General features: G+C 43.9%; 1 protein-coding gene across 1 annotated transcript; it reads right to left on the bottom strand.

Annotated features, from left to right (window-relative positions):
• Positions 1-1167: 1167 nt before the first annotated feature.
• ATP6V1B2 (ATPase H+ transporting V1 subunit B2) lies at positions 1168-27417 on the bottom strand. Its single transcript, XM_026718006.2, has 14 exons — positions 27277-27417; positions 18625-18680; positions 8216-8314; positions 7285-7378; positions 7060-7137; positions 6118-6257; positions 4769-4870; positions 4404-4501; positions 3943-4066; positions 3331-3481; positions 2566-2648; positions 2247-2351; positions 1799-1928; positions 1168-1411 (listed from the first exon to the last, which is right to left on the bottom strand). The coding sequence occupies exons 1-14, from the start codon at positions 27398-27400 to the stop codon at positions 1269-1271; spliced, it is 1527 nt and encodes a 508-aa protein (XP_026573791.1). The 5' UTR covers positions 27401-27417; the 3' UTR covers positions 1168-1268.
• Positions 27418-27604: the final 187 nt, after the last annotated feature.

Genomic DNA, 27604 nt, shown 5'->3' with positions numbered 1-27604 from the left:
GAAGGGTCCTTGGTGCTGTCTGAGCTGGTTTGTTTTCTTGCAGATATTTCATGACCCAACTAGGTAACATCATCAGTGCTGGTAAGGAGTGGGTTTGCTCTCAATTTATATTCTGGTGACTTGCATGTCAGTGTTATTGGGGTGGTCTTAATTTGGTTGGGCTGTTTACTGTTGGCTTGATAGTTTCTTGATACCCCAGTCAAGTAAGTTCCGAAGAGCCCATAGTAAACAACCTAACCAAATAATCTCTAAGACCACCTCCACCAACACTGACAGGGCAAACCACTAGTATATAATCCGACAGCAAACCACACTCTTTATTAGCACTGATGACGTTACTTAGTTTGGGTAATGAAATGTCTGCAAGAAAACAACCCAGGTCAGACAGCACCAAGGACCCCCTCATATTTTGAAGACTGATGCTGTACCAAACAAGATAACTGTTAGTTGCAGGCATCCTTACCCTCAACATTTGCCTTGATTACTTTGCATGAAGCATAGGAAAAAAAGGGGGGAGGAAACTCCTGTTTTGCTGCTGTTTCATATTTATGTCCACAACTGCATAAATGTGCAGATGCAACCAGGCAATGGGACTGGCCACCTGGAATGTAGTCCCTATGCAAAGTTTTCACAGAAGAGGTAGGAATCATGTACTTTTCCTGGGCAGACAACAGGATATGCAAATATTGCAAAATCACTGTTGGGCCATTTCCTAGCCATACAATAGCTAAAGCAAATGGTGTTTCGTGGGCTTGAAATTCTACCAGTAGCCAGTGTAACCTAGTGGGTAGCTTTCTCTTGTCCACTTGTCTGCAGGATGGCTTAAGAGTGGAGTAACCCCTGAATACCAAAACTCCTAAGTGGACAAAGATGGCCTGACCAAGGAATACAACTTTTCTCAACTTTTGATGGGTCTAGCTTTTCCTTCCACGACTAGATGATTTTTCTCATGCTCCAACAGTCCGAAAATGGCATGGCAGCCAACTCTGTGTACTTTCTTCCTTCGCGACCACATAAAGGAGAAGAAACAAAAACCCTTGCAGCAAAGCAAAGAAAATTCTAAAAATACACAATTTCCTCCCAGTATATGTAAACCACTCAAGTTACCAGTGTTTGAAAAGGAGCGTATTTTAAATTCTTCAAACATCAGCAACACTGGCACAAATATGTCACTTATTCTTGGTTTAATTACAGGGCTGACAAGTAAACACCAATACAAGGGGGGGGGAGGAAATTCAGTATTTTGGGGGGGAAGCAAAAGGTGCAAGCTAATGTTTTGCAGTGGAGTCTCGGGGATAGAACTCTGCCAAAGTGCTCTGAGGAATCCTCTTCAGCATCTCCTTGGGGAAAATACGTAGCAGCTGCCAGCCAATGTCCAGCGTTTCGTAAACAGTTCGGTTTTCATAGGGCCCTGAAACAATAAGAGAGCAGGGTCACATGCTGAGATCCAGATGAAACAACAATGTCCCCTGTCATCTGAGAGTCAGCTTGATCTAGTGATTAAGGCACCAGTCTAGAGACTAGGAGCCCGTGAGTTCCAGTCCCACCTTAGACGTAAAAACCGACTAGATGTCTTTGGGCCAAACATCAGGAGACTGTGAGTTCTAGTCCAGCCTTAACCATGAAAGCTGGCAGGGTGACTGGGCCAGTCACTCTCTCAGCACACTCTTTCACCACCTCACAGGGTTGTTATTGTGGGGAAAGTAGGAGGAGAAAGGAGTATCGTGTGTTGGCTGCTTTATTTGTAAAAATAATAAAGGCAAGATATAAATAAATAAATCTGAAAGACAATCCCTACCCTGAGCAATGAAGTTTTTCTCAAACTTCTGCAGAAATTCAAGGTAGAGAAGATCATCAGAAGTAAGTGCTTCTTCTCCTACTACTGCCTTCATGGCTTGGACATCCTTCCCAATGGCATAGCAGGCATACTAAACCAAAACAAAACAAAAAATTAAAGAACTGTGAAGTTTGTCTCCATATTTCAACCAATGCGAGTTTCATAGGAATTTTGAGATTATTTCTGGCATGAAAGGCAATTAGATATACTTACGATTTATTGGGATCCTACTTCTCATAAAAATTGAGTTTTTATTATTTTATTAAATATTTTTTCTATAAGTAAAAAAATAAATCTAATAAAGGAAAGAGAAAGGAAAGAGAAAAAGAAAGAGAAAAAGAAAGGAAGAAAAGCTTTTCAATGCAAGAAAATGAAGGAATTACAGACCTCTTTTAGTAATTCCACTTACCAGCTGGTTTGATACTTCAGCATGATCCTTTCTAGTCATTCCCTCCCCAATAGCAGATTTCATCAATCGAGACAAAGAAGGAAGTACATTGATGGGTGGGTAAATCTGGAAGAAGAACCAGGTTTTAACAACAGCTCTAAAAATTTGGAAATGTGATTTCCAGTGAAGAAATGATGGACTGAAGAAGGCTCTGTGAAAAGTGAAGCCAGTAATCATGGCAGAACAAAGAGATGGCAAATAGATCAGCTCTTTGATAATTCCTTCTTGGACTTCATGTATAACAGGCACAAAGCAGTATTTCACAACATGAAATACTAACCTGTCGATTGTGCAGCTGTCTGTCTACGTAGATTTGGCCTTCGGTAATATATCCCGTCAAATCAGGAATAGGATGTGTTATATCTTCAAGAGAAATTGAATTAAAGCTTTTAATTTTGTGCAAATTACATGACCAATTACTCATTTGTTTCACATGCAACCTATTGAGCCACAAGAGCTGTGGTAGCATAGTGGTTAGAATGCAGTATTACAGGCTAATTCTGCTCGAAATGACTGTGAGCTGTTCGATTCTCACAGCTCAAGGTTGACTCAGCCTTCCATCCTTCTGAGATGGGTAAAATGAGGAACCAGATTGTTGTGGGCAATAGGCTGACTCTGTAAGCCACTTAGAGAGGGCTATAAAGTACTATGAACTAGTATATAAGTCTAAGTGCGATAGCTGTTTATATCTTAGTGTATTCAATGAACCCAGCCATTATGGTTTATTTATGACTGAGCATGAACTATAAATCCAGCCACTGTGACACACTTGCCTAAGCAGAAGGAATAGAAAAGGTGATCCAAATACAAAGATGGGGAAAGCAAAAACCACCAAATGCTGGGGAAAAAACCTTCCCTTGCCTAAGAAAGCTGTGCAAGGAAATCCTGGAATTACAAACACAGCTGCCCAGATGCTCATAGCACCAGTGTCTGAATTGTGAAATGTTTGCCCATCAGGCTTAATGCATTTAATCTAGCCTGCAGGGCGAGATGCAGAGGTTGAGAGAAGTTCCAGGATTAAAAATAAGCCTGAAAGAGAACTTACCATCATTGGGCATGGTAAGAATGGGAATCTGGGTAATGGACCCACTCCTGCCTTCTACTCGTCCAGCTCGTTCATAGATTGTGGCCAAATCTGTATACATGTAACCAGGAAAACCACGCCGACCTGGTACTTCTTCTCTGGCAGCTGAGACCTTTGGGAAATGAAGGTAAATAGGTTGGAATAACCAGTCGAAGCAAGAAAATACAAAGGGGTCTTCAAACCTCTGCCCGCAAAGCTACCCTTTGACCCTGCACACCAGATCACTAGTTTTCATCCCTCTGATCTCTCTGTGAAATTTAAGATTGTTGCCATCGCCTTAACATAAAGAAATATTTTCCTGAAACCCAGAGTCTAGCTAATGGGCATGCAACAGGTTTTCATACCCGCTGAGGACTTGAATACTGTACACTTTTACTAAATGCTCTTATGAATTCATTCATGTTATATATGAAAGACAATAATGTCAGAATATTCTATAGTAATTATTCTCAAAAAACCATAACCTTCAGATTGTTAGTTAATTTTGTGCCTTACAAGGTAGAAAATCCAAGCTGGCGAAAATATTTGGCTGCACAGTTCAACAGTTGTCTAATTAATAGACTAAATATGTACCTCTCTCAGAGCTTCTGCATAGGAGCTCATATCTGTCAGAATGACCAAGACATGCTTCTCACACTGATAAGCCAAGAATTCTGCTGCAGTCAGCGCAAGACGAGGAGTGATTATCCGTTCAATGCTGGAAAAAATAATGAGCTCTATTAAATAATCATGCCAAAGTGAAGGACTTGCTTTAAAAAAAAGACAGTTTAGAAGAAAAGCCTTAAAACAAGATTCAGGATCCATTGGGAGTAATTAACATGAAGAATGGAACACGAAGAATGCATGGTCTTCTTAAGGGAGTCTGCCTGAACATAATGAGGAGACAAAGGGAAGGACTTCACTCTTCTTTCAGTCACCAATAGATGCTTAGATGTTCTATGAAGGCCTACACAATCAATATCAAAGGCCCCACTTTTGGGTAATACGATTAATAGCCAAGACAAAATCCAAGAATAAAGATTCCAGTCACTTACGTTGGATCATTAGCCAAATTCAAGAACAGGCACACATTGTCCATGGACCCATTTTCTTCAAAGTCAGATTTGAAAAATCGGGCTGTTTCCATGTTCACCTGGAGAAAAGCAAGAAGATGAAGTCAACCAGTTCAAACTCAGCTTACAGAAAATATCATTGTATACTTATAAAGATGTCTACTACGTTCATAAGTTTTGACCTTTCCACCCTGATTTTTATTTGTTTAGCAAGAAAGGAAAAAAAATGCTGTCAAAAGTTTGCAGCAGTTTCAGAGTAATGGGGACAAGTTGCTCTCCCATAGAGGTGCCCATATTGTTTTGGGCAATGAAGGAGAAAATAATTTTGCATGCATTTAATTACTTACTCCCATTGCAGCAAATACAATGGCAAAGTTCTCAGCACTGTAGTCCACCACGTCTTTGGATTTCTTCACCAAGCCAGCCTGACGACAGATCTGAGCTGCTATCTGGGTAAAAAAATGGCAACATATGACTTCAATGTAATAGTTGATTATTAGGAAGAATGCAAATGATAAGGCTATCAAAGTGTCATTTATGAGAGTAACTGCTTTAATACAGGTAGTCCTTGACTTGCGACCACAAATTGATATTATTCTGTTAACTGAACCCAGAATGTAGGAGAACATAGTCATAGCCTGAGGATGGAGTCAAAAGACTAATCAGCCTAGTCATTATGTTCCCACAAGTGATTCAAGTCCAATTCTTCTTAAATTCTGTTAACTTTAATTTAGTTTTGACCATTAGTTGACTAGATTCTCATGAATAGGCATGAACAATAAATCAGCTAAACTAGAATTTAAAATACAGTCCTAATTCTTTGTGCCTGGTACAGAATGACAGTCATAACTCATGCTGGTTAAAGAGGTCATCATGTTACCAACTGGATTTTACAACTTTTTGTCAATAAGTGAACACCACAATTATTTAGTAAGTCCACTGCCTGCAATGGCCTTTTACCAGAAGCCCAAAATTAAAAAATGGGTTTCTGGCAAAATATATATATAAATATGGAATTGTCACATGACTGCAGGATACTGCAAACAACCATAAATATGATCACAGGACCGCTGGGTACCCTGGGCATCATAACTTTGAATTGTTGCTAAGCAACTGGTCATAAGTCAAGGACTGCTTATATTTGGTTTGATTACACCTAGTAGAGCATGAAGAATAGTAGATATGTAGGCATATAAGTGATCTACCTATCCAATCTCTGAGTAATGATGTTCTGGGAGGAAAACTGGATTACAAAGCAACCTACCCTCAAAAAATTACTAGTCTGAGAGAAAGCACATCTCTGAAGATCAGTCTTCATCTCATGTCCTTCAAGAATTTTTGCAAAGGGAGAGGAAGTTGTGAACCACATTCTGTGGAGAGGTGAATTTATTTGAAGTGCCTCTCCGCATCACCAAGGCATCCTTGGATTTCCTATGTCTTTTAAATGAAATATAATGAAGTTCAGCTTTCAGTATGATTTTTAGCTTAATGTTTTGACCTGTCTTAATGTTTGGATTTATTAAACAGTTTTCTTTTAAGCTTGTTTTTATTCTTGAGCTCCATGAAGGACTTGCCAGAGAGTGGCCTCCAGTTTTTTTCTTCTCCTTTTTGATCTGTCCAGGAATTCGACCAGATAGTCATCTCCAAATGGAGGAACTGAGATGACTACTCCATAAAACGCTATTCAAACCCTTACCTCATTATGGGGCAATCCAGCAGCAGAAAAAATGGGGATCTTCTGACCTCTGGCAATACTGTTCATACCATCTATAGCAGAAATGCCAGTCTGAATCATTTCTTCTGGATAGATTCGACACTGAGGATTGATAGGCTGACCTATTTCATTTTAATGGGAAAAACAATCCTGTTTAGTCTGAATTTTCCAAGAAAGTATGACCAGCATTTTCCACAAAGAATATGAAAACTCAACATATCCATATTACAATTCAAGCAATTTGTCTAAGGAAGTGGATATTTCTGAAACATCTATACCAGCGGTGTCAAACTTGTTTTCATTGACAGTGGCATCAGGGTTGTATTTGACCTCGGTGGGGCGGGAGGGCGGGGGGGCGGGGGGATGTGGCCAGGGTGGGCATGGCCAGCTCGATATCATTTGTGTTGGGACACCTGTGGTGGCCCAGGCAGGGCTGGGGGAATCCACTGTCTTCAGTGGAGGAAGGCAAGACCAGGGAGAGAGCCAAACCCTTGTCCTCCACAGGAGCCTTGCCATCCCTCTCAGGCCACAGAGAGGATCCCTGGATGGTGACGCAGGCTGTTCAGAGCCCTAGGCAGCAGAAGGCAAGTGCCCGGCCTCGCCCACATGTTCCCAGGGCACCAGGACCCCACAGGCCAGGCCAGACCCGCTTCCCCAAGGGGATGCCTGGCCGCACTTACTTCCTCCTCAAGGCTGCTGCTGATGTTCTCACTCTGCTGCCCAGGTTGAACATGGTACACATTTTCATTGATGGCCTTTCTGCAGCCCTTTGCCGGCGAAAACGCCTGAGCAGCCCCTGAGCTCAATTTTCGCTGCCAGAGGCACTGCTGGCTGGCTTTGCTGTTTCCAGGATGGTCCCATGGGCCAGATCTAAGCACCTTATAAGCATTTATATTAATGATATATTGAACATTTTAAACTTACCCATGATATCAAGGTAGTCTTCAGCCAAGACTACAGGACCTCTGTCTATAGGTTTTCCTGAGCCATTAAACACACGCCCTACAAAGATCAAAATGAGTGGGAGGGAGGGAGGGAAGGAGGGATGCATGCATTATTATCATAGAAGCTGCCACCCTGCATACAAAATAGATATCAGGACTAATCACATATAAAGTTTTCTATCCAATAAACAAAATCTGGTACTACCGAGCATATCTTCAGACACTGGGGTTCGAAGGATATCTCCAGTGAATTCACAAGATGTTCTCTTAGCATCAATTCCCGAAGTTCCTTCAAACACCTAGAAAAGGGTAAATATTTTACTTTGTGTTTTTATTTCAAAAATAGCATTATATCCATTATCACCCATGGTTTCCTAGCAAACATTTAAACATAGCAAACCAAAAATAGCTTGTCCTTTATTTTAGGCTCCAGCTTCAAGAGCTCAAAAATAGTTTTATTGTCACAAGATTATTTTGATGGGAAACTAATTCCACGCCAAACAGGAAATAAAATTATGTTAAGCTTTCCCGGAACAAAAATATTGTGAGACCAGAAACTGAATTTACTTCTCTTTCATAAGAAGCCTTGGAAGCACACAGTTTCTAAAATATTACAGCTCAATTTAATAAGCTCAATGTAAAATCTTATGTAAAAAAGGTATTGGACCCTAGAATAGCAGGCAAGTATATGGGCAGTCCTTGACTTACAACAGTTCATTTAGTGACTGTTCAAAGTTACAACAGCATAGAAAAGTGATTTATGAGTATTTTTCACACTAATGACCATTACAGCATCAAAAACCAGATACTTGGGAACTGGTTCATATTTATGATGGTTGCAGTGCCCTGGGCTCATATGATCCCCTTTTGCAACTTTCTGACAAAGTTAATAGAGAAGACAATTCACTTAACAACCATATTACTAACTTAACAAATGCAGTGATTCACTTAACAAATGTGGCAACGAAAGTTGCAAAATGGGACAAATTCACTTAACGAATGTTTCACTTAGCAACATAACCTTTGGGCTTAATTGCAGTTGTAACTCAAGGACTACCTGTAAAAGGGTTTATCCAACTAGTTCACATAGCTTATTTTCATTGCAAAATTTGAAATATGACTGGGACTCAATTTACCTGAACTACAGCTTTGGATCCACTGACTTCTAGGACTTGTCCACTTCTCTTTGTTCCATCAGGGAGTGTCAAATGCACAATCTCTGCATACCTGGGAAACTGAATGATAATAAGGACAATCAACTAGGCCAAAAGATTTTTCTAAAGAGCAGCAGAGAACACAAAATTAAAGCACAGTACATCAAGGGTGATCAAGTTCATGTCAGGGAGTAAACGTCTTGAGCCGTGTAAAAACCAAGAGTTAATTTTTGGTACAAATGAAGGGTCCAGACGCAAAACCACCCGGTTGTCATGAAACATACACAAGTCAGGCCTCACTGAAAGGGCAGCTAATTCAGACACCCTCCTGGATGACGTAATAGCTACCAAAAAGGATACCTTGAGGGTCAAAGACAAAGACCCACTGTATGTAAAGGCTCAAAGGGAGAGCCCGAGAGGGCTTGGAGAACCTTAGACAGATCCCAAGTGGGATACCTATGCACAGCAGGTGGCCGCAGATTCGAAGCTTCCCTCAGAAACCTGCGGACTGATGGGTGGTGGGCAAGGGAAGTGAACCTGTCCCATGAAATTACTGAAGTTAAAGCCGCCACCTGTCTGTGGAGGGTGTTTGGTGCAAGGCCCTTGTCCAGCCTGTCCTGGAGAAACTGTAGGACCTCCAGAACAGATGCTGAGGTGGGGTCCTGGACCCTCTCAGAGCACCACTCACAGAATTTCTTCCAGGTGACATTGTAAAGTTGGGTTGTTGACTGCTTATGTGAAGCCTGTATTGTATTACACTATCTGAAAGGTTGACCTCCCTCAACATTTGCCACTCAACTACCATGCGGTCAGCTGGAACCATTGGGGTTCCGGATGCAGAAGGACCCTGACAGAGAGATCCTCGAGGCTGGGATTTTCCATGGCCTCTGAACAGACAGGTTCACCAGGTCTGCAAACCAGGGTCTCCTGGACCAATGAGGAGCCAGCAGAATCAACTCCGCCTTTTCCTCCAACATCTGGATGATTGCCGGGATAATTGGAAGGGGGGGAGGTGTAGAGGAGACCTGGGGCCATTTGCTCCAAAGTGCATTGGTCCCCTCTGCTCCCTGGGTTGGGAACCTGGAGAAAAACCTGTTTACCTATGTGTTCTGGGGAGTGGCGAAGAGGTCCACCTCTGGAGTTCCAAAAATGTGGGACAATTCTATGAACAAGGGAGGATGGAGTCTCCATTCCAAGTGGTCGACTTGAGTCTGACTCAACTAGTCTGCCTGGGAGTTGTCAACCCCCAAAATATGGTACACCCTGAGGGACAGGAGGTTCCTCTCTGCCCATCTCCCCAGACGTTCCGTCTCCCGTGTCAAAGCCCTGGATTTGGTTCCCGCTTACCTGTTGACATGAGCCTTGGCTGCTATATTGTCTGTCATAACTAGCACATGGGACCCTGACACTAGGTTCCAGAAACTTCTCAGCGTGAGAAAAATAGCCCTGAACTCCAGGAGGTTGATGGGAAGAGACCTGTCTGAAGACGGCCAGTGTGCTTGGGCCATCCGGCCCTGGGCATGCGCTCCCCAGCCGTGAAGGCTGGTGTCCTTAGTCACTACAATTCTGTTCCTCACCACAAAGGGATGATCCTTCGTGATGGCCTGGGACTGCCACCATCGAAAGGATTGAAGCACCTGTGGAGAAAGCAGTACCCTGCGAGCAGAATGGCTGATCCCCTCTCTTTGGAAGGGGAGGAAGAACCATTGCAAGGTGCGTGCATGTAGGCGTGCCCATGGCACAACTTCGATGCATGAGATCATCTTCCTAAGCAACTGGCCCAGGAGGGAGAGTGGAATGGAGTGACTTAGTTGAATTCTGTTGATCAACTCGTTGATGCTGTCCTGTCGGTCCTGTGAGAGGAAGACTTCGCAGCTGTGTCAATGATGACCCTTAGGTGCAACAGTCAGGTCGTTGGAGAAAGATGGCTCTTGGCCAGGTTGATGGAGAAACCATGTTCCTGCAAAACCTGCATCGTGATTCGAAAATCCTGTTCGGCCGCCTGGATGGAGGTAGATTGAATCAGAATGTCGTCCAGATAGCATTGGACCCTCACAGGTAAGGCTCAGAGGAGGGCTGCCAGTGCTGACAAGACCTTAGTAAAGACCCAGGGTGCTGATGCAAGGCCAAATGGTAGGGCCCGGTATTGGTAGTGTTCACCACAATAAGAAAAGTGTAGGAACTGGCGATGGGGAGGCCAAATTAGGATAAAGAGGTAAGCCTCTATGAAGTCTATGGAAGAGAGGAGATTGCCCTCCCGGACGCTCTGAAGAATAGAATGCAGTGTTTGCATTTTAAAATGCCTATATGGGATGAATTTGTTCAGGAGCTTGAGATAGTTCTCCACCCCCACCCACTGAGGCCTTTGGGATAACAAAGAGGTGGGAATAGAAGCCTGGCCTCCACTGATCCAATGGAACCCTCTCTATGGCTGTGATGTCTGTCAGCTGATGGATAGCTGAGTCCATTGGGGCGTGTTTAGCTGTGTCTCAAGAGATCGGACAACTGATAAAGAAATTTGGAGCGGGGAAAAGAAACTCGAGGTGAAGGCCTGATGATATCATCCTGATGACCCAGGCATCCATAGTTGATTCTTCCCATCTGGTTTTATAAAAGATCAAACGACCTCTGATGGGAGGGGAGTGAATCCAGTTACTTAGAGCGCCTGAATGAACAACCTCCCCCTTGAAAGGGCTGCTTACCCGAGAACTGCTGTTGTTTGGGTTGGTGGTCTTGCTGTTGTTCCTGCCGAGGAGGATACGTTCTCTGATTGTGATTGAAACGAGGGGTGTTGTCTGGCCGGAAGGTTTGAGGCCTGGAGTATGTGGTGTGTCGAAATTCTGACTCCTTGGAAGAAGTTGACAGCACCTTTCTCTTGTCTCGGGTTTCCACCATGTATGATTCTAAGACTGCTCCAAAGAGGTTTTCTCTGGAGCAAGGAGCCCCCGCCAACTTCCACTTATGTTTAGAGTCAGTCTGCCAGTTGCGCATCCAGAAAAGACGCCTGGCAGACACCGAAGAAACCACTGCCTTCGAAGTGAACTTGGCGGAGCTTAAAGGGGCATTGGCGGTGAATTCGGCTGCCGCTATTGAGTCCTGGTGGGACCTGACATCGGCACTGGGAACTCTGTCCTGAAGCTGACGCAACCAGCGAATGGCAGACCTGATAAAAACGAGGCCGCAGTGGAAGCTTTCATAGCCCAAGCTGCGGCCTGGTGTGTGCACTTCAGAATTTGTTCTGATTTCTTGTCCTCCAGTCGTAAGGCATCCTCCAGTTCCGTAGAAGTGCCTGAGAAAGTGAAGATGGCTACCACTGGGGGATCTAAAGCTGGGAGAGCTAATGCATTGGCCAGGGAGGGACCCACATTAAAGAACCTCTTGTCCTGGGATGAAGGGCAAGGCCCTTACAAGGGGCTGTCACGTTGTTCCTTAACTAAATCCAAGAACAACAGGGATGGGAGAACCTCATTTCAGACCACTGGTTTTGAGAATAATGCATCTCCTTGGCCCGAGGGGCCAGCCTGTGGTTCTGAGGCTACCTCTTCTGGGCTTAACTGGGCTATAGCTAGAGCCTTTTGTAGTAATGGCTGAAACAAGGAGGGTTTAAAGGCAGCCGTAATGGAAGGCTGCTCTGGCTTAGTGTCTCTTCATAAGAGAGGAAGGGATCTTTAATTTCCCCCTCTTCCTCCTCTGAGGAGCTACCCTGTTCAGAATGGTATGAGGATCCCTATCATCCTGACTCTCTCAGGTAGAAGGATGGGGGACATACACAGGTTCCGAAGTGGGAACCTCCCTCCGTAGAGGAAGGTTACCCTGACAGAAAGAAGGATACCCGGGCCACCCCCTGGGGGGTAGAATAAGTGTTGGACACCCTCAGCGATGCCCTGTCTGACTGCCACTGAGACTACAGCCTGGATGTCCTGAGGCCTGTTCTCCAGGGAGGGGCCTATGATTTGGGGCCCAGTTCCAGGAGGGATAAGGTTTATTTCCTCCCTATGTCTATAGACCCCTAGGGGCACAGCCTGTTGAGGATTAGGCTTAGGGACATTCCAGGTAGGTGGTCTGTAATGGGCCTGACAAACTCAGGTCCTGGGGAAGGGTCTCTTCCTGCCTTTCAGGCGACCAGGCCCCTAGATGGCTAGCAGGGTTCCCATCTGACCTTCTCTTTCCTAATGATTGGTCGGTGTAGACCAATGATTGCTCTTGCAATTGCTGAACATTCTTTGCAAATTGTTTTTCTAAGGCCACATGTCTCCTTTTTTCTGCCCTAATTTCAGATTTCGAGGCCTTCTTGGGGGCAAGGGCCTTCGCCCTGATCTTAGCTGCGGCCTCCCTGTTAGCTGAGCGGACTCGTGGTCTTTTCCTCTTCAGAGTCCTTTTGGATGCCTCAGAGGCCTGAATGTGCTGCAGGCCTGATGGTCCTGGCTGGGCCCAATCGATTTCCATTGCTCAAGGAAGAGCACCAGAGGTGCTGTCAGCTCCTCCTGAGTGTGTTTTCTGAGCTGTATGGCCAGTACAAAGAGGATCACTGCCTTGGGGCCCACTAAAGAATGGCACCTGAAGGGACTCGATCACAAAATGGCCGGCCGCCACAAGGCACGGGCCTTTGAGAGCTTGTAAGATGATCTCCTGGGGCCTCACGTTGGAGTCTTACTGTAGTAATTAGAGCGATCAGATTATTGCCTTGCCATAGGAAGATAGTATTTCCTATCTATCTAGCAGCCTTGGTGGTTCAGATCGGGATCGGCTTAATTTGGTCTGTGGGACCACAGGGCTGTCTGTGAGATCTTGCAGTTTGGGGCCTCAAAAAGCTCAGGAGAGACCCGCGCTGCTGGAATGAGTGTGAGAAGCCATCCCAGTCCAATCAGCCACGTGCCCTGGTTTTAGGAGGCTGTGTGATGATAATTAGCCCCAGTAAGAGTTTGGGAGAGATTTCATGGTGTTTTAAACTAGCTCACTTACTGCCGATGTGTCAGCGCCGAGTTGAGGCAGTTGACAGGCAGATGAGAGCAGATCCCTGCTCTCCATGTGAGCAAAGCTCTACCAGAGCCCCAGGAGTGGTTCGATGGTGTTTTATCGATTCCTGCTTTGTTCTTTTCTGTGTGAGGAACGCTACCAACTCAGAGTCCAGAGACAATAGCTTTTATGTCCAAGAGCTGAGTTGAAAAGCTGAGGCTCTCTGGCCTTTTTACAGTGGATGATGAGGATTACCCTCTCTGGGAGATTAGTCTCCCTTAGCTGTTGCCACTCAAGCGCCACACGGTCAGCTTGAGCCACTGGGGATCCAGATGGATCAGGGCCCCCTGATGCAGGGAGATCAGATGGGCTGGGATCCTCCAAGGAGTGGCCACAAACAGGTTGACCAGGTCCACAAACCAGGGCTTCCGTGGCCAATATGGTGCCAGGAGAATTAGCTCTGCTCATTCTTCCAACAACTTCCGTATGACCACCGGAATGATGGGAAAAGGGGGAAAGGCGTAGAGGAGAGCACTGAAGAGCATTGGTCCCCTTCACTCCCTGGCAAGGAAACCTGGTGAAAAATCTGTTGACTTGGGCATTCTGAGGAGTGGAGAAGAGATCCACCTCCAGAGTTCTGAATCTGAGGGAAAGATCCCTGAATAGGGACGGGTGAATGGACCATTCTGCCAGTCAGCTTGGGAGTTGTCGACTCCGGAGATGTGATCTGCTGAAATCGACAGCAAGTGTTTCTCTGCCCATAGCCCCAAACATTCTGCCTCCCTCATAAGTGCCTTGGATCTCATCCCCCCTGCCTGTTGACGTGTGCCTTTGTGGCCATATTGTCCATCAACACAAGAACATGGGAACCGGTCACAGAGGCTCTGAAATGCCTAAGACCCAGAGATATAGCTCTGAGCTCTAACCAATTTAAGGGTTGGGTTCTGTCTGACCTGGACCAAACCCCTTGAGCTCTCTGACCCTCCACATGGGAGCCCCAACCCAGAAGGCTGGCATCTGTAGTGATTACTAGCCTGTATGGTTCCTTGAACTGGAGCCCCTTCCAGAGGGACAGGGAGAGCCATCAATTGAGGGACTGCCGGGCCTGTGGAGAGAGCAGGACCTTGATTAACGAGTGGCTGGTTCCTGCTCATTGAAAGGGGAGCAGGAACCATTGGAGCAATTGGGAGTGAAGCCGTGCCCAAGGGACGATGCCAATATAGGATACCAATACAGGAAACCATCTTTCCCAATAATTTGGACAGTAGCTACAAGGGAACAATCTGTTGCTGTTGAATCTGGCTGATGATCCCTGCAAGGCTTTTTCCACGATCTGGAGACAGGAAAACCTGGCACAAAGTTGTATCGATAACTGCTCCCAAGTGTAGCAATTTGGTTGTAGGTGAGAGATGGCTCTTCTTGGTGTGGATAGAAAAGCCGTGGCTTTGGAGGCAGGACAGGGTAATCTCTGGGTCTGGATGGGCAGAGTGGATGGAGGAGGACAGTATCAACATGTCGTCTAAGTAGCACTGGATCCTCACTGGAACAGAATGTAATGAAGCCACCATTGCTGCTAGAATCTTTGGGAAGACCCTTGGAGCCGATGAGGGGCCGAAGGGAAGAGCTCGATACTGGTAGTGGGCATTCTGGTAACAGAAATGGAGAAACTGGCAATGATGAGGCCAGATGGGAATATGGAGGTAAGCCTCCATGAGATCAATGGAAGAGAACGCCCTCCCGAACGCTCTCTAAAATAGAATGCAGTGTTTGCATTTTAAATTGCCTGCATTTGACAAATTGAGAAATTTTAGGTCAAGGATGGCTCACCCCCCGAGGCTTTGGGAACAGTGAAAAGACGAGAGTAAAATCCACGTCCCCATTGTAAGATGGGGACTGGTTGAATAGCCCTTATGTTGAGTAGGTGTTGAATGGCCGAATTCATAAGGGCTCTCTTTGAAGTGTCCCGTGAAACAAATCAAAAAATTTTCTGGGTGTGACAATAGAAATTCCAATTGTAGCCCTGACCTAACAGTGTTGAGCATGCAGGCATCCATCGTTGACTCCTCCCATTTGGAGGTGAAGAAGGCTAAACAACCTCCAATGGATGGGGAGAATGAGATATTACTTAGAGCAACGGAAGGAACGACCCTCTCTCCCCCGAAAGGGCCGTTTACCAGCAGAAGGTTGTTGTCTGCCAGGTGCTTCTGGGCGTTGTTCTTGGCGTTGAGAATACGCCCTCTGTGGCTGAGTAAAGCGGGAGGTGGTCTCTGCCCGAAAGGCAGGTGGGCGATCGTCAGCTTTTTTCCCCCGAGGAGGAAATAATTTTTCATTTATCTCTGATCTCAATGAGATATGGCTCTAGAGCCTCGCTGAAAAGCTTGTCTCCTGCACAGAGGGAAGAAGCCAGCTTCCATTCACGGTGTGACTCTGCCTGCCAATTTCGGAACCACAGAAGCCTTCTTGCTGCCACCGAAGATGCCATGGCCCTTGATGCAAATTTGGCGGAACTGAGGGTGGCATCCGTAGTGAATTCTGCAGCGCTATAATTTTGTTAAGGTCCTGATGAGACCTGAGGTCAGAGGCAGGCAATTGGTCCTGCAGTTGGTGCAGCCATCGTAGAGATGCCCTCATGAAAAACAATGCAGCGGTCGAAGCCCAGACAGCCCACACAGCTGCTTGGTGGTTGCATTTGAGAGTCTGTTCGGAATGCTTATCTTCTGCTTTAAGTACATCTTCTGGCTCGGTGGGAGTGCCAGAAGAGGAGAATGATGCCACAACCGGAGTGTCTACAGAGGGCACTGCAAGGGAGTTGGCTAGGGATGTGCTGATATTATAGAACCGTTTGCCAAAAGCTGATGGATGAGTACCTGCTGAAGGGGAAGCGCATTACTCCTTGACCATGTCGAGAAACAAAAGGGGGGAAGGCAAAACCTCCATGTGTACTACAGGCTTGGAGAAGAGGGAGTCTCCTTGCCCAGATGGTGGGTTCCCCTTGTGGTTCAGGGACCACTTCCTCAGGTGACAGCTTGGCAGTGACCAGGGCCTTGCTAAGTAAGGGTTCAAAGAGGACTGGTTTAAAGACCAATGCAGAGGAGGGCTGATCTGGATGAGAGTCTTCTTCCTCTGAAAGATTGCGATCACAGATTTCGCCCTCTTCACGTTCTGAAGGAGAGGAGCAACTGTGTTCAGATGGGGAGGCACTCTCTTCTCCTTCATAATCCTCCCATTCTGCCTGTGAAGAATGGGCCCCGAGGCCCTGGGGCCTGTGGAAATCTTGTTGAGGAGGAAAGGAGCCTATGGACTGAGGAGGGAGAAGGGCCTGAAACCTTTCCAGAGGCCGAAGAATCTGCTGAAAACCTTCAGCCAGTCCCTTTCTAATGGTCAAGGAAACAATTTCTTGGATCTCCTTGGGCCTGCTAGCAAAGGTAGGGTTGGAGGGCTGCTGTGGGTGTAAAGGTGGATTCTGACCTGATTTGGGAGGAGGCCTGAACTCTAGAGGGAAGAGAGGGGGCATAGGGCCCAGAAGCTTGCTGGAAATATGGCTCAGACCTGCTCAAATCCTGAGGATCTAGTTGTTCCTCAAATGCCTCAGGAGACCAGGCCCGGGGGTGTCCAAAGGCTCCATGAACAACTTCCCCTCCCCTGGGGGGCTTCTCTGGGAACCCTGATGTTCACCTGGCTGGGAAGCTTGTTGCAGTTGTCCTTTCATTTTTGAATAGTTTTGTTAAATTGTCTCTCTAGAGCCACGTGTCTGTGTTTCTCTGCCCTCAACTCAGCCTGAGTTGTCTTGTTGGGGGCTAGAGCCTTAGCTCTGATTTTTGCAGCCACTTCCCTCTGAGCAGTACGCTATCTGTGTCTTTTCCTTTTAGTGGGTTGGAGGGTCTGTTCCACTGGGGAGGAAAGTTCTTCATGAGCCCTGTCCTGATCCATTTTAAAATAGGCAAGGTTCAAGCGTTGTAAGAATGGCTCTCAATATGCGCTTAAGGTTGGCAGAGGGTGCAATTGGGTCTTTTGTTGGCCTGAAAATGGTCACCGAGCCACTTAAAATGGCCGCTCACCTTGTGTCTGAAGAGACTGCACTCCAAGATGGCTGCTGCTCATCGAGGGCTCTGAAGAAGTAGATGTCGCTCCTTAGACTATTGCGAGCCCTGAGCGATAGGATCAGCCAGAGAAGGTAAGAGTCGCCACCTAAGCAATCAGCTAGCTAGCGCTGTTATTGGTTTGCTGATCAGTTTTACGATCGCGCAAACCACAGCTATGGGGAAGGTAGCTCAGACGCTTCCCTGCTTGCCTCGCAGCTCTTGGGAAACAAACGTTAATCCTAACGTTGCAGGAGAATGGAGCCCCGCTCTCCTGAAGTTGCAGCTACCTGGATCCCTGGGAGCTGACTGAAGCAAAGATAACTTTTTTGAATTTCGCTGAAAAAAAATTGCTAACGTTTTCAGAGACACAGCTTGTGACTTAAAGAAGCTGAGTCAAAACTGGGAATACTCCCGGGGGTTGGCTTTTATATATACAAGAACAGACTCAGCTTAATGGCATCATAAGAAGGAATCTACCCATCCTGGGCTCTCGCTGCAGCATGGAGAATTGATTTTTTTTTTTCATTGAAATTTAAAATATTTTAGAGGTAGCTTAAGGGGGAAGCACCATGCGGAATCTGGTTGAAAACAGATGTATATTAAAATATATATATTAGGAGATGAATGTTATAGCTGTTTAGGGGGATCCTTTAAAGCAGAATGTTCAATGGGATTTGAAAGAGAACTAACACAGGGGAAACCTTGTTTTGTAATATCTGAAATGTGGAGGAATTCTTTGGGAAATGATGATATAAGAATATGTAGTGAAACTGTAAACAGGACAGATAAAAGTATAAGTATAATAACTGTGAAGACATGGAAATTTTGAAAAGGAAATGAAATAGATCTGGAAATGAATGAGAAAACTATAAAATAAGCCTGAGGGAGGTATTTGAGTAAAAATAGAGAATATATAAAGTAGTGATAAGAAACTGAATGTGAAAAATGAATATGTAACTGAAATTATATCTGTGTGCAGATGTGAAAACCTGGAACCATGTTGTTCACGAAAAAAAGATGTTCTATTTTTCCTTTTGTTTTGTGAAAACTCAAATAAAATTGTTTTTTAAAAAAGTTATTTGTCTATGAATGTTATTTTAGTGCAAAGGATGGGATGAGAGTTGCATGTCTGCATTGAACATGTTGAGAAATGCTTTCTGTGTCCAAAAGGATGGTATGTCTATACATTGGTTTGAATGTAATTTTCATTACAATATCAACCAAACTAGCATTGAAATGGACACAAAATACACTTAGACATATAGAGATCCTTCTATAATTAAGGAAAACACAACCACAGAAAACTGCAGTTCAAATCAAGTGTTTTACAAACCGATCAAATCTAAAATTTACCTTTACTTGATCCAAGATTACGAGCGGTCCATTAACTCCAGATACTGTTTTATATGCTAAAAAGCCAAAATGAAGAAAACAATTTAACAATTTAAACAATTTAATGCACTCTTAGTCAAAATTTACACAAATTTAGTAAGTAATAATGGAGGCTAAGTAGTCACATCAAATACATTCTTATGCTTGATAGATCATCTCTGGAAAAGAGATCACAACTAGCTGAGTCATATGCTAGATATGGAGTACCAATTACAGATAGTCCTCAACTTACGACCACAATTGAGCCCAAAGTTTATGTTGCTAAGTGAGAAATTTGTTAAGTGAGTTTTGTCCCATTTTACAACTTTTCTAGCCATATTTGTTAAGTGAATCACTGCAGTTCTTAAATTAGTAACATAGTCATTAAGTGAACCTGCTTTCTCAGTAAACTTTGCTTCTCAGAAAGTCACAAAAGGGGATCACATAACTCCGGGACAACGCAACTGTCATAAATGTGCGTTACTTGTCAAGCATCTGAATGTAAATCACGTGACCATGGGGATGCTGCAAGAGTCATAAGTGGGGAAAATGGTCATAAGTCACTTTTTTCAGTGCTTTTGTAATTTTGAATAGTCACTCATTCAGTCAACTGTTGTAAATTGAGGACTATCTATATTGTAAGTTAGCTAAAGAGATTTTTTAATGCCACTGTTTTTTTGCTTCGTCTCTGAAAATGTAAAATCATGTAAATAGGCTATCAACCTGCTATGGAATTCTAAAGTTACTGATCAACTAATTCTAAGGATGTGTGCTATTGTTAAGACTGAATATATCTAAATTATATTTTCAGGCACTAATTTGATTATAATGAATTATATGCAATAGCTTTCATTTAAATTACAGAAAGACTGGAGGAAAAAAAAATACCACCTAAACACCATGATCCAAAATCATAATTCCCAGAGTTTAAGTACACCACATTTATAAAGGCTACAGAGCCTGCCCTATACCATGTTAATACCAGCAGAGATAACACTGTTTTCATAAAATCATGTATCCCATTATAGCAGTTCAATAAAAGCCTTCTTTGTTCCACCCTTTGCTGCAAAAGTGATGGGGTGGGGGTATCACCATAAGTTCAAAAGCTGCAGATCCTTAATCTTTAGGACAAAAATTTTGGCACAAGGAAGCAAGTCAGAAGCTGCAATCTTCTCAGAGCACGCTGAGGCTCTGTGCCAGAATTTCCTTCAATGAATAGCTGGGAAAGATCATACCCATTTGCATTGGCACCAGTTATCTGCACCTTCTTGAGCGCTTGGCAGTGGGAAAATAATCAAAGGCAGATGTTTGACATCCCAGAGTTTCTTACTCTGTGTTAAGGAGACCTGAACTAGCCTCAGTTGGACCCACACATGTCTGGAGGATGTGTTATTATTTCATTTCACTTTTTATGCATGACACTCGCAAGGATCAACTGGTTTGAACTAATAATGCATTCATTTTATATTTCCTAAGAAAATGTGCTATAGGGTAGGGGTCCTCAATCCCTGGTCTGTGGACTGGTACTGGACCGCAGAATGCCAGAAACTGGTCTGTGCAAACAAATGAATCTGCGGGATACAGGCAACAAACCAAATCACGCCCCCCAATGGTCCGTGGGAAAACTTCGCAGAATCGTCCCTGGTGCCCAAAAACTTGGGGGCCACTGCTATAGAGCACTATCTCTGCCACTATCAGTCCCTATAAAGAAAGAGCAGAAAAAAGGAGAATAATTGCACATAAACTGAAATTTGATTCACATATCACTTTAAATAAGTAATTTTCAAAGTGTGATCTCAATAAACTCTCAATGATTCTGGGGAGCAAGGAAATTACAATGAAATCAATAAAAAGTAAATATTAAGGAACCATGAATTAATACTACATATGAACTCGATCCCTGTACCTTTGCCTGGCTCAAAGCTTTTGCCAAAGAAGTTTCTCACACTTATGTCTCTCCTGTAAGAAGAGGCTACTTTATTGGGCGCTTAGTTCTTTATACTTTGCAGTAAACAATCCATTTGTACTTTATAAAGCTAAGTGCTATACAGATAAGTCTTCAACTTACAGCAGTTTGTTTAGTGACCTTACAAAGTTACAATGGTACTGAAAAAGTGACTTATGACCATTGCAGCATCCCCAAAGTCACATGATTTACATCCAATGCTTAATAAGCGGTTCATATTTATGATGGTCGCAGTGTCCTAGTGTTCTGACCCAGGCTTCATTGAAATTAAGAAAACACATGCTGTGTGTAAAAGCAAACCTTTTTTAATGCGACACTGGGAATTATTTGCATTCCCAGCCAAAACTCATTAAACACAATTGTCTGAGATAAGAGCATGCCTTTCAGGGTTGTAAAAGGCTGCCAAGAAACAGATGTCCACTTAATTAGCAGATAAACAGACAGAAGTTCCAGCAAAGACAAACCAGAGTCCACAGGGCTTTGATGAGGAATCAAGAATCTAATGAACTTCTTTGCTTCCTGCAAAGAGCACATCACCGAGAGCTGGCTTTTATCTCTTATGGGAGGGGCAATCACCTCCCAGCCTTACTCCCAAGTCACCCCTGCTGCTTTAGCTGCTCTTTCCTTCTAGCAGCCCTGTGCACAAGTGCACTGGAAACAGGCTCCCCAAGGTCCTCTGCCTCGCTGCTGCCAGACTCCAAAGGCTCCGAAGGCAGAACCCCACTCTCAGATAGTCCTGGCCCTATCCCTGCATCAGATACAGGACCCTCGTCCAAGTCTTCGCAAAATTTCATGACTGGTTCCCTTTCATCCTCACTGTCCGATTCCTCTGCCATCCGCACCGGCTGCCAGCGAACCACAACACCTGGGGCTATCTGATAACCTTTTGCAACCTTCTAACAAGCAAAGTCAATGGAGAAGCTAGAGTCATTTAACTACCATGTTAACAATTTAAGAACTGCAATGATTCACTTAACAAATGTGGCAAGAAAAGTAATAAAATGTGGCAAAACTCACTTAATAAATTTCTCACTTAGCAACATAAATTTTGGGGTTAATTGTGGTTATAAGTCAAGGACTACTGTACCTCCCTTTTCCTGAATGGATCCAGAGATTTTTAAAAAATCTGAGGAATCCTCATAAAAGCCTGGATTCTCGGGAGCTCATAATTCTAGAGCATCTCTCTCATTCACCCTCTAAACAAAACCACCTGGAAACTAGAAACAATCACCAAGTTTCAGTCATTTGCTGGATGATAATCCTTAGCTTTTTTACTTGTTGACTAGAGTAGTGGAAATGGGTTTTAGAAATGCTTTCTCTCTCCACTTTAGCTTGTCTATGAGAAGCTTCTGAAGATTAAAATGTGCATGGCCTAATTTCTTGCAGGTTAGGTTACCATAACGTATAAGGCATGAAGTTGTCTTCTAATATTCATACGCTCAGAAATAGTATGACCTGGTTCTTACACCAAGGTTTATCAAACAAGTCACAGTTAGATGAGTATATATAACATGCCATAAATCAGGTTTTTAAAATGAAAAGGGATGATTTCACAGCAAATCAAAGCCATGGTTTGCTTATAATGCCACAAGGACCTGGATCCATTTATCATGCTAAATTTTAAGTTTTACCTCCACTAACTGTACATTTTGATTTAATACATACCTGTTCATTTTGCAAATAAAACTCTGTGAAGCACTATGGCCTGTTGCCATTGTCAAGAGGGCTATAAGAAAGTCAACTATCTTGGTGATATGCAAAAATTTTTATCTGGGCTCATAGATGCAGCCAAAAAATGTGTAGGAATTATTTTACAACAATCTATTTGGAAAGGAAGTTTGAGACATTGTATAATGAATAAAGGATGGGGGAGGAAGTAAAAAAGAGCTTGCAGGAAGGTATAAAAGTCCTTTATCAGCAAAAGCTTCAATTTAATTCCACATGACTGTAAAAAGAGAAGCACTTCAAAGAGCACAAGGGCTTTATCAGGCTCACAAGACAAAAGAGTAATCATTAATCACTATTCCCAAAAATTAAGGAAACGATGAACAAACCAGATTATTTCTAGAACAGAATAATTGAGTAAGAAGCTACATCCAATCCATAATTATCTAGAAATAAATCTCATTAGACAAAAGTGATACTTAAAATATGCCAAAGGGATTGTCATGTGAAGGTCATACCTAAGCACAAATCTTCATGGAATCTGACAAAGAGTCAGATCCAATTAAAGATTTGGTAGACAAGAGATTAGCCATTTGGTCAATGGTTTTCACAGATAGCTATGTTATAAATCTGCTTTAGTTGCTGCCACTGTTATTGCTATTTACAAACTGGATGAGGGACAGAATAAATTTGTTCTTCCTTAGTCACCTCACTTTGTCAATTTAAAACCAAGGTGGTCTCCAGACATTTTGCTCAAAAATTCCATTCAGCATGATCATTAGATGCTACAGGTAGTCCTTGACATAGAACTATTCATTTTCTGACTGTTTAAGGTTACAAACGCACTGAAAAAATTGATTTATTAGAATTAGAATTCTTTTATTGGGCAAGTGTGATTGGACACAAAAGGAATTTGTCTTGGTGCAAATGCTCTCATATGACCATTGCAGCATCCCCAGGCTCATCTGGTCAAAATTCAGATCCTTGGAAACTGATTCATATTTATGCAGTGTCCTGGAATCATATGATCACTTTTTGCAACCTTCTGACAATCAAAGTCAGTGGGGAAGCCAGATTCACTTAACACCCATGTTACTAACTTAAATAAGCTACAATAATTCACTTAGGAACTGTGCCCAGAAAGGTCATAAAATGGGGCAAAACTCACTCAGCAAATGGCTTACTTAGCAACAGAAATTTTAGGCTCAATTGTGGTAGTAAGTCAAGGACCACCTGTACTCATTTCTAGTCTCAGGAAAGGTAAACCCAGATTCTTATTTATCCAAAATGTCTCACCAGGTCAACTATCCCATAGCATTATTTTGTTAGGCTTCACATAATATGTTGTATTTGGTGGTTGGCTTAATATGTGTGAATCCAGTAATAATTTTAATGGAACAGTTTGTATCTAGATTAAAACATTTTATGTAAGTAAAATTTATTATTGTTTATTTGTGTTTGGGATTACCATGAGGATGTCTCCAACTTAACTGGAAGAACAGTTATATGAAACTATTCATAGCAAACATGATAGTATGTTACCTGTATTGTGTCAGCACAGTAATATTTACATGCCTGGTGGATTTGTAACAAAGTTTTTGGTGTACAGTAAAGACGTTTTTACAATATCACCAATTATGCTGCTAATATTTGGGTTTTAAATGAAAACGATGTTAAAGTGTAGACCTTTTAAAACAATTAGTCCAGTTTTTTTAACCCTAGCTTTAAATATTTTAACATTGTACATATTTGCTGCTGTTCAAAAGATGTGTGTGGTAAAACAGTTATTTACTCTGTGTGTGTGTGTGTGTGTGTGTGTGTGTGTGTGTGTGTGTGTGTGTGTTTCATAGCAACTGAAGAGCAATGGACAAGGTTTTTTTCCTTCTGTACCATATTTGGGTTTTAGCTATATCCTTAAAATCTATTGCACAGCTCCAAAATATAGCTGCTAAAATCTTGCCAAAGTGCAAATCCCAGTCTCTTAGTGCAGGGTCGCTAACCTTTTGGACCTCAGGGACCACCAAACTCATAATTTAAAATCCCGGGAACCACTAATATGAATTTTGACTGATGGTGGCTTGCTAACATTGGTGGTGGTTGTGGGGAGGGGAGAGAGAGATCTGACATAAACTCTCTCTCCCTCTCCCTCTCTCTCACACACTCACAAACACACAGAGGCAGGGGTGGGATTCAAATTTCTTAACAAACGATTCTGTGGGCATGGACTAATTTGTGGGTGTGGCTTGGTGGTCATGTGACTGGTTGGGCATGGCTTGTATATAAATATTATATTTATACAAATATTGATTTTTTTTTATAAAAAAGAGCAACTTTTACCCAAAATCAATCAAGGCGGGCAGACAGATTGAGTTGCTCACAGAATCATTCAGAGTTCTATCTATCTGCCTTCACATAAAATTTGCTTGCAGTGAGTCTGCACTGAATAATAGAAGCTTCAGTCCTAAGGAAGGTTCGGCTCTGCTCAAAAGCAGAGCCGAAGATCTAAAGACTAGCAACCATTTCCTGCTTTCTAGCTAATCAAAATCTCCTGGCACAGCAGAACAGCTGATGGTTGGGGAACCCAAAAAAAGGAAAAATAGCAACTTAGCAGGCAAGTTTGTCAAGTAAGGAGTGAGCAGGCAGGGAGGGTTCCTGCAGGCCATGTGGGCGGTGCAGCTTTGTGTTCTCGCACAGCCTGGATTAATTGCTTTGGGGGGTGCTCTGTGGGTGACATTTCTCTGCGGACTACTGTCTTAGAGGTCCCTCAAAAGGTAACATCTAGGATGCTGTTTGAAAGCAGGCTTGTTTTATTAGCTTTGTAACAGTAAAGTTACTGATAATTTTCAGTAACTTCAATATTTACAACCTAAGCACAGCCTTACATATCTTATCCTAGATAACATATTCCTTGCAACTGCAGAAACAATATACAAATCTAAGAACTGTGGCCACAAACACCCAATTTTACCCCTAACCTCCCCAAATAAGAGTTCCAAATTAGTTAAAATGTGGCTTTCCAGGCCAGTTCTGTACAACTACCATATAAATCTTACGATTTTTCAGTTCATCCCACTCTTGTATCTGTATGGGATCCATGAAGCAATTTTTCACTGGCGTAACACAGGATGTCCCCGTTCTGGGAGTTCCACAATTGCCAAACTTTATTTGCTGACACACTGCCTTTGATTTATAGCAACAAAATCAGCATCAGGAACATCCCTGTGCCTAATAGTAACCAAACTTAATTTCCCAGGGAATAACTGGGAAATAATAATAGCCTATTTCGGCTTACATCTGATTTAATTGCCTACATTAAACTTGCACACCACCTTATGCAAGGAGGACCATCTTAGCTGAGTGGCAGTTGCCAAATAACCAGCCAGCTCAACAATTTGAAGAGATCAGCCTTCTACATTTCCTCTCCCTTCTGATCTAAAGGCAACCAAGGCAATTCCAGATCAAGCAAATGAATAAAACCAGCTGTCTCATGCAACAATGTTGGAACTCTTCCTAAATTAACTCTTGCCTCCATCTTTCCTCCATTTCATCTGGGAACAATAAATCTAAGCCCCCAAAGACCTGAAAGTCTGTCTTATCCTTAGAGCATTTCACACACTGGGATGTGAGAACAAAAACTCTGAGAATGCTAGAGCCATCTTGCTTCCACTGACTGCTTTAATGCAAACCTGCAGTGTGTCACATGATGTTGACAGAATCTATTAGTCAGAAGGTTTCACAATCTCTCATTCTCATTTCTCATTTTAATAGCAAACCAGGATGGTTCTGTTTGAACCTTTAAGAAAGAGAGATACAGAGAAAAGGAAAAAAAACTAGGCAGGGAGAGTGTACCAGCTTCAAGGGGCAGCAATAGAATAAGACTGGCAAAAACCATCTCTCAGTGGAGGAACGAGAGCATTCTAGTGGTTTTTTTAATCCACCAAATCAGCACGGGGGAATAAGCTGACCAAGACACTAGAAGACAGCCCATATTAAAAAATGGGGGAGAAAGACATGATTCGGATAAGAAAGTGATAAATCATGTGAGTTATTGCCTCAGATTAAAACCAAGGAAATCATTTACTGAAGTGTACTGTTAAGAGAATGGGCATGGAGTACCACAAAGAAGCTTATCTGATCCTGCAGGGGGTGGCATTGCAATATAGCCTACTTTGGGCCTCACCACTCCCAAAATTATTTCTTCACCTTGGGATTTATTTTATTTTATGGCAATTTACCCTACCCTTGGACATTCAGTTCTAACTATGGGAGGTTTACTTGAAAATAAGCCATCCTGGATTTCACTGGCTTTACTGGAAGCAGAAACTGGCACTTGCAGTCCTGTGTGTGTGTGTGCCTAGCCTGGAGTGTTGGGGGGGGTCTGATGCCAACCATTCAAGGAAGAGACACTCAACATCCTTGGAGAGAAAACAAAGGTGACAGAGAGGCTCTCCCTGCAGGATGACGGGCAAGAAGCAGGTAAAAGGAGGCAGAAGCTGGGCCTGGCTGTGCATGCAAGGTCTGGTCTTCGCTGCAGGGCTTTGGGGCATGGAAACCCCTGGAAAAGGCTTGCATTCCCTTCTCGGGCAAATGCACAGAGCAGGAGGATAGGAACACCCTTTTTGATGCCAGGATGAGATCTGAAGAAGGAGGGGCTGCATCCCGGCCCCCACCCAAGAAGAACTCCTGCATCGTCGCCCCCACCCCCATTCCGCCCCTAAGCATCATCACAACACACGGACCAAATCGCCCATCATCCTCAGCCAACATGGGATTTACAATCCAACAGAGGACGCCAAGGTTGGACCTGCTGCATCCAGGGGGATCCTCTCCTCTTGCCCTATGAACAAATCTTAGTTTTCCCCCTTTCGAGAGAGAAGCCGAGCCTGTCCGACGGATCCCGGGCGAAGGTGACCCGAACCGCGCTCCCCCTCCCCGGTCTTTTCCCAGCTCCACCAAGGGCTAAAAGGAGAGGCACTAAGGCGCTGCCGGGCCCCAGTACTCACTGAGGCGGGGCTGAGAGATGTAATCGCGGGTGATGGCGGCCGCCTGATCCCGCGTCGCGCCTCCGCCGCTCAGCTCCGAGACGGCGCCGTTCACCATCCCCCGGATCGCCCGCATCGCCGCCATCTTGTCCCGTCTGGACTGCCGCGTGACTGCGCAGGCGCTGATAGAAGCGCTTTGCGTCACTCACCTCTCTCTCCGCCTTTCTCTTTCACGCCAACCCGGAAATCGCCGGGAAAGGGGAGGAGGGAGAGGGGCGGGGCAGGAGGAGAGGAGCTGGCCAAAGTGCTGAAGGGCGGGGCCAGGAAAACGGGAGGGAGACGGGCAGGC

Source organism: Pseudonaja textilis, chromosome 9 (assembly GCF_049901715.1).
Source record: "Pseudonaja textilis isolate UNSWEBS1 chromosome 9, rPseTex1.2, whole genome shotgun sequence".
Classification (NCBI taxonomy): Eukaryota; Metazoa; Chordata; class Lepidosauria; order Squamata; family Elapidae; genus Pseudonaja; species Pseudonaja textilis.
The sequence above is the reverse complement of the archived record's forward strand: the minus strand, read 5'-3'. Positions and strand labels throughout refer to the sequence as shown.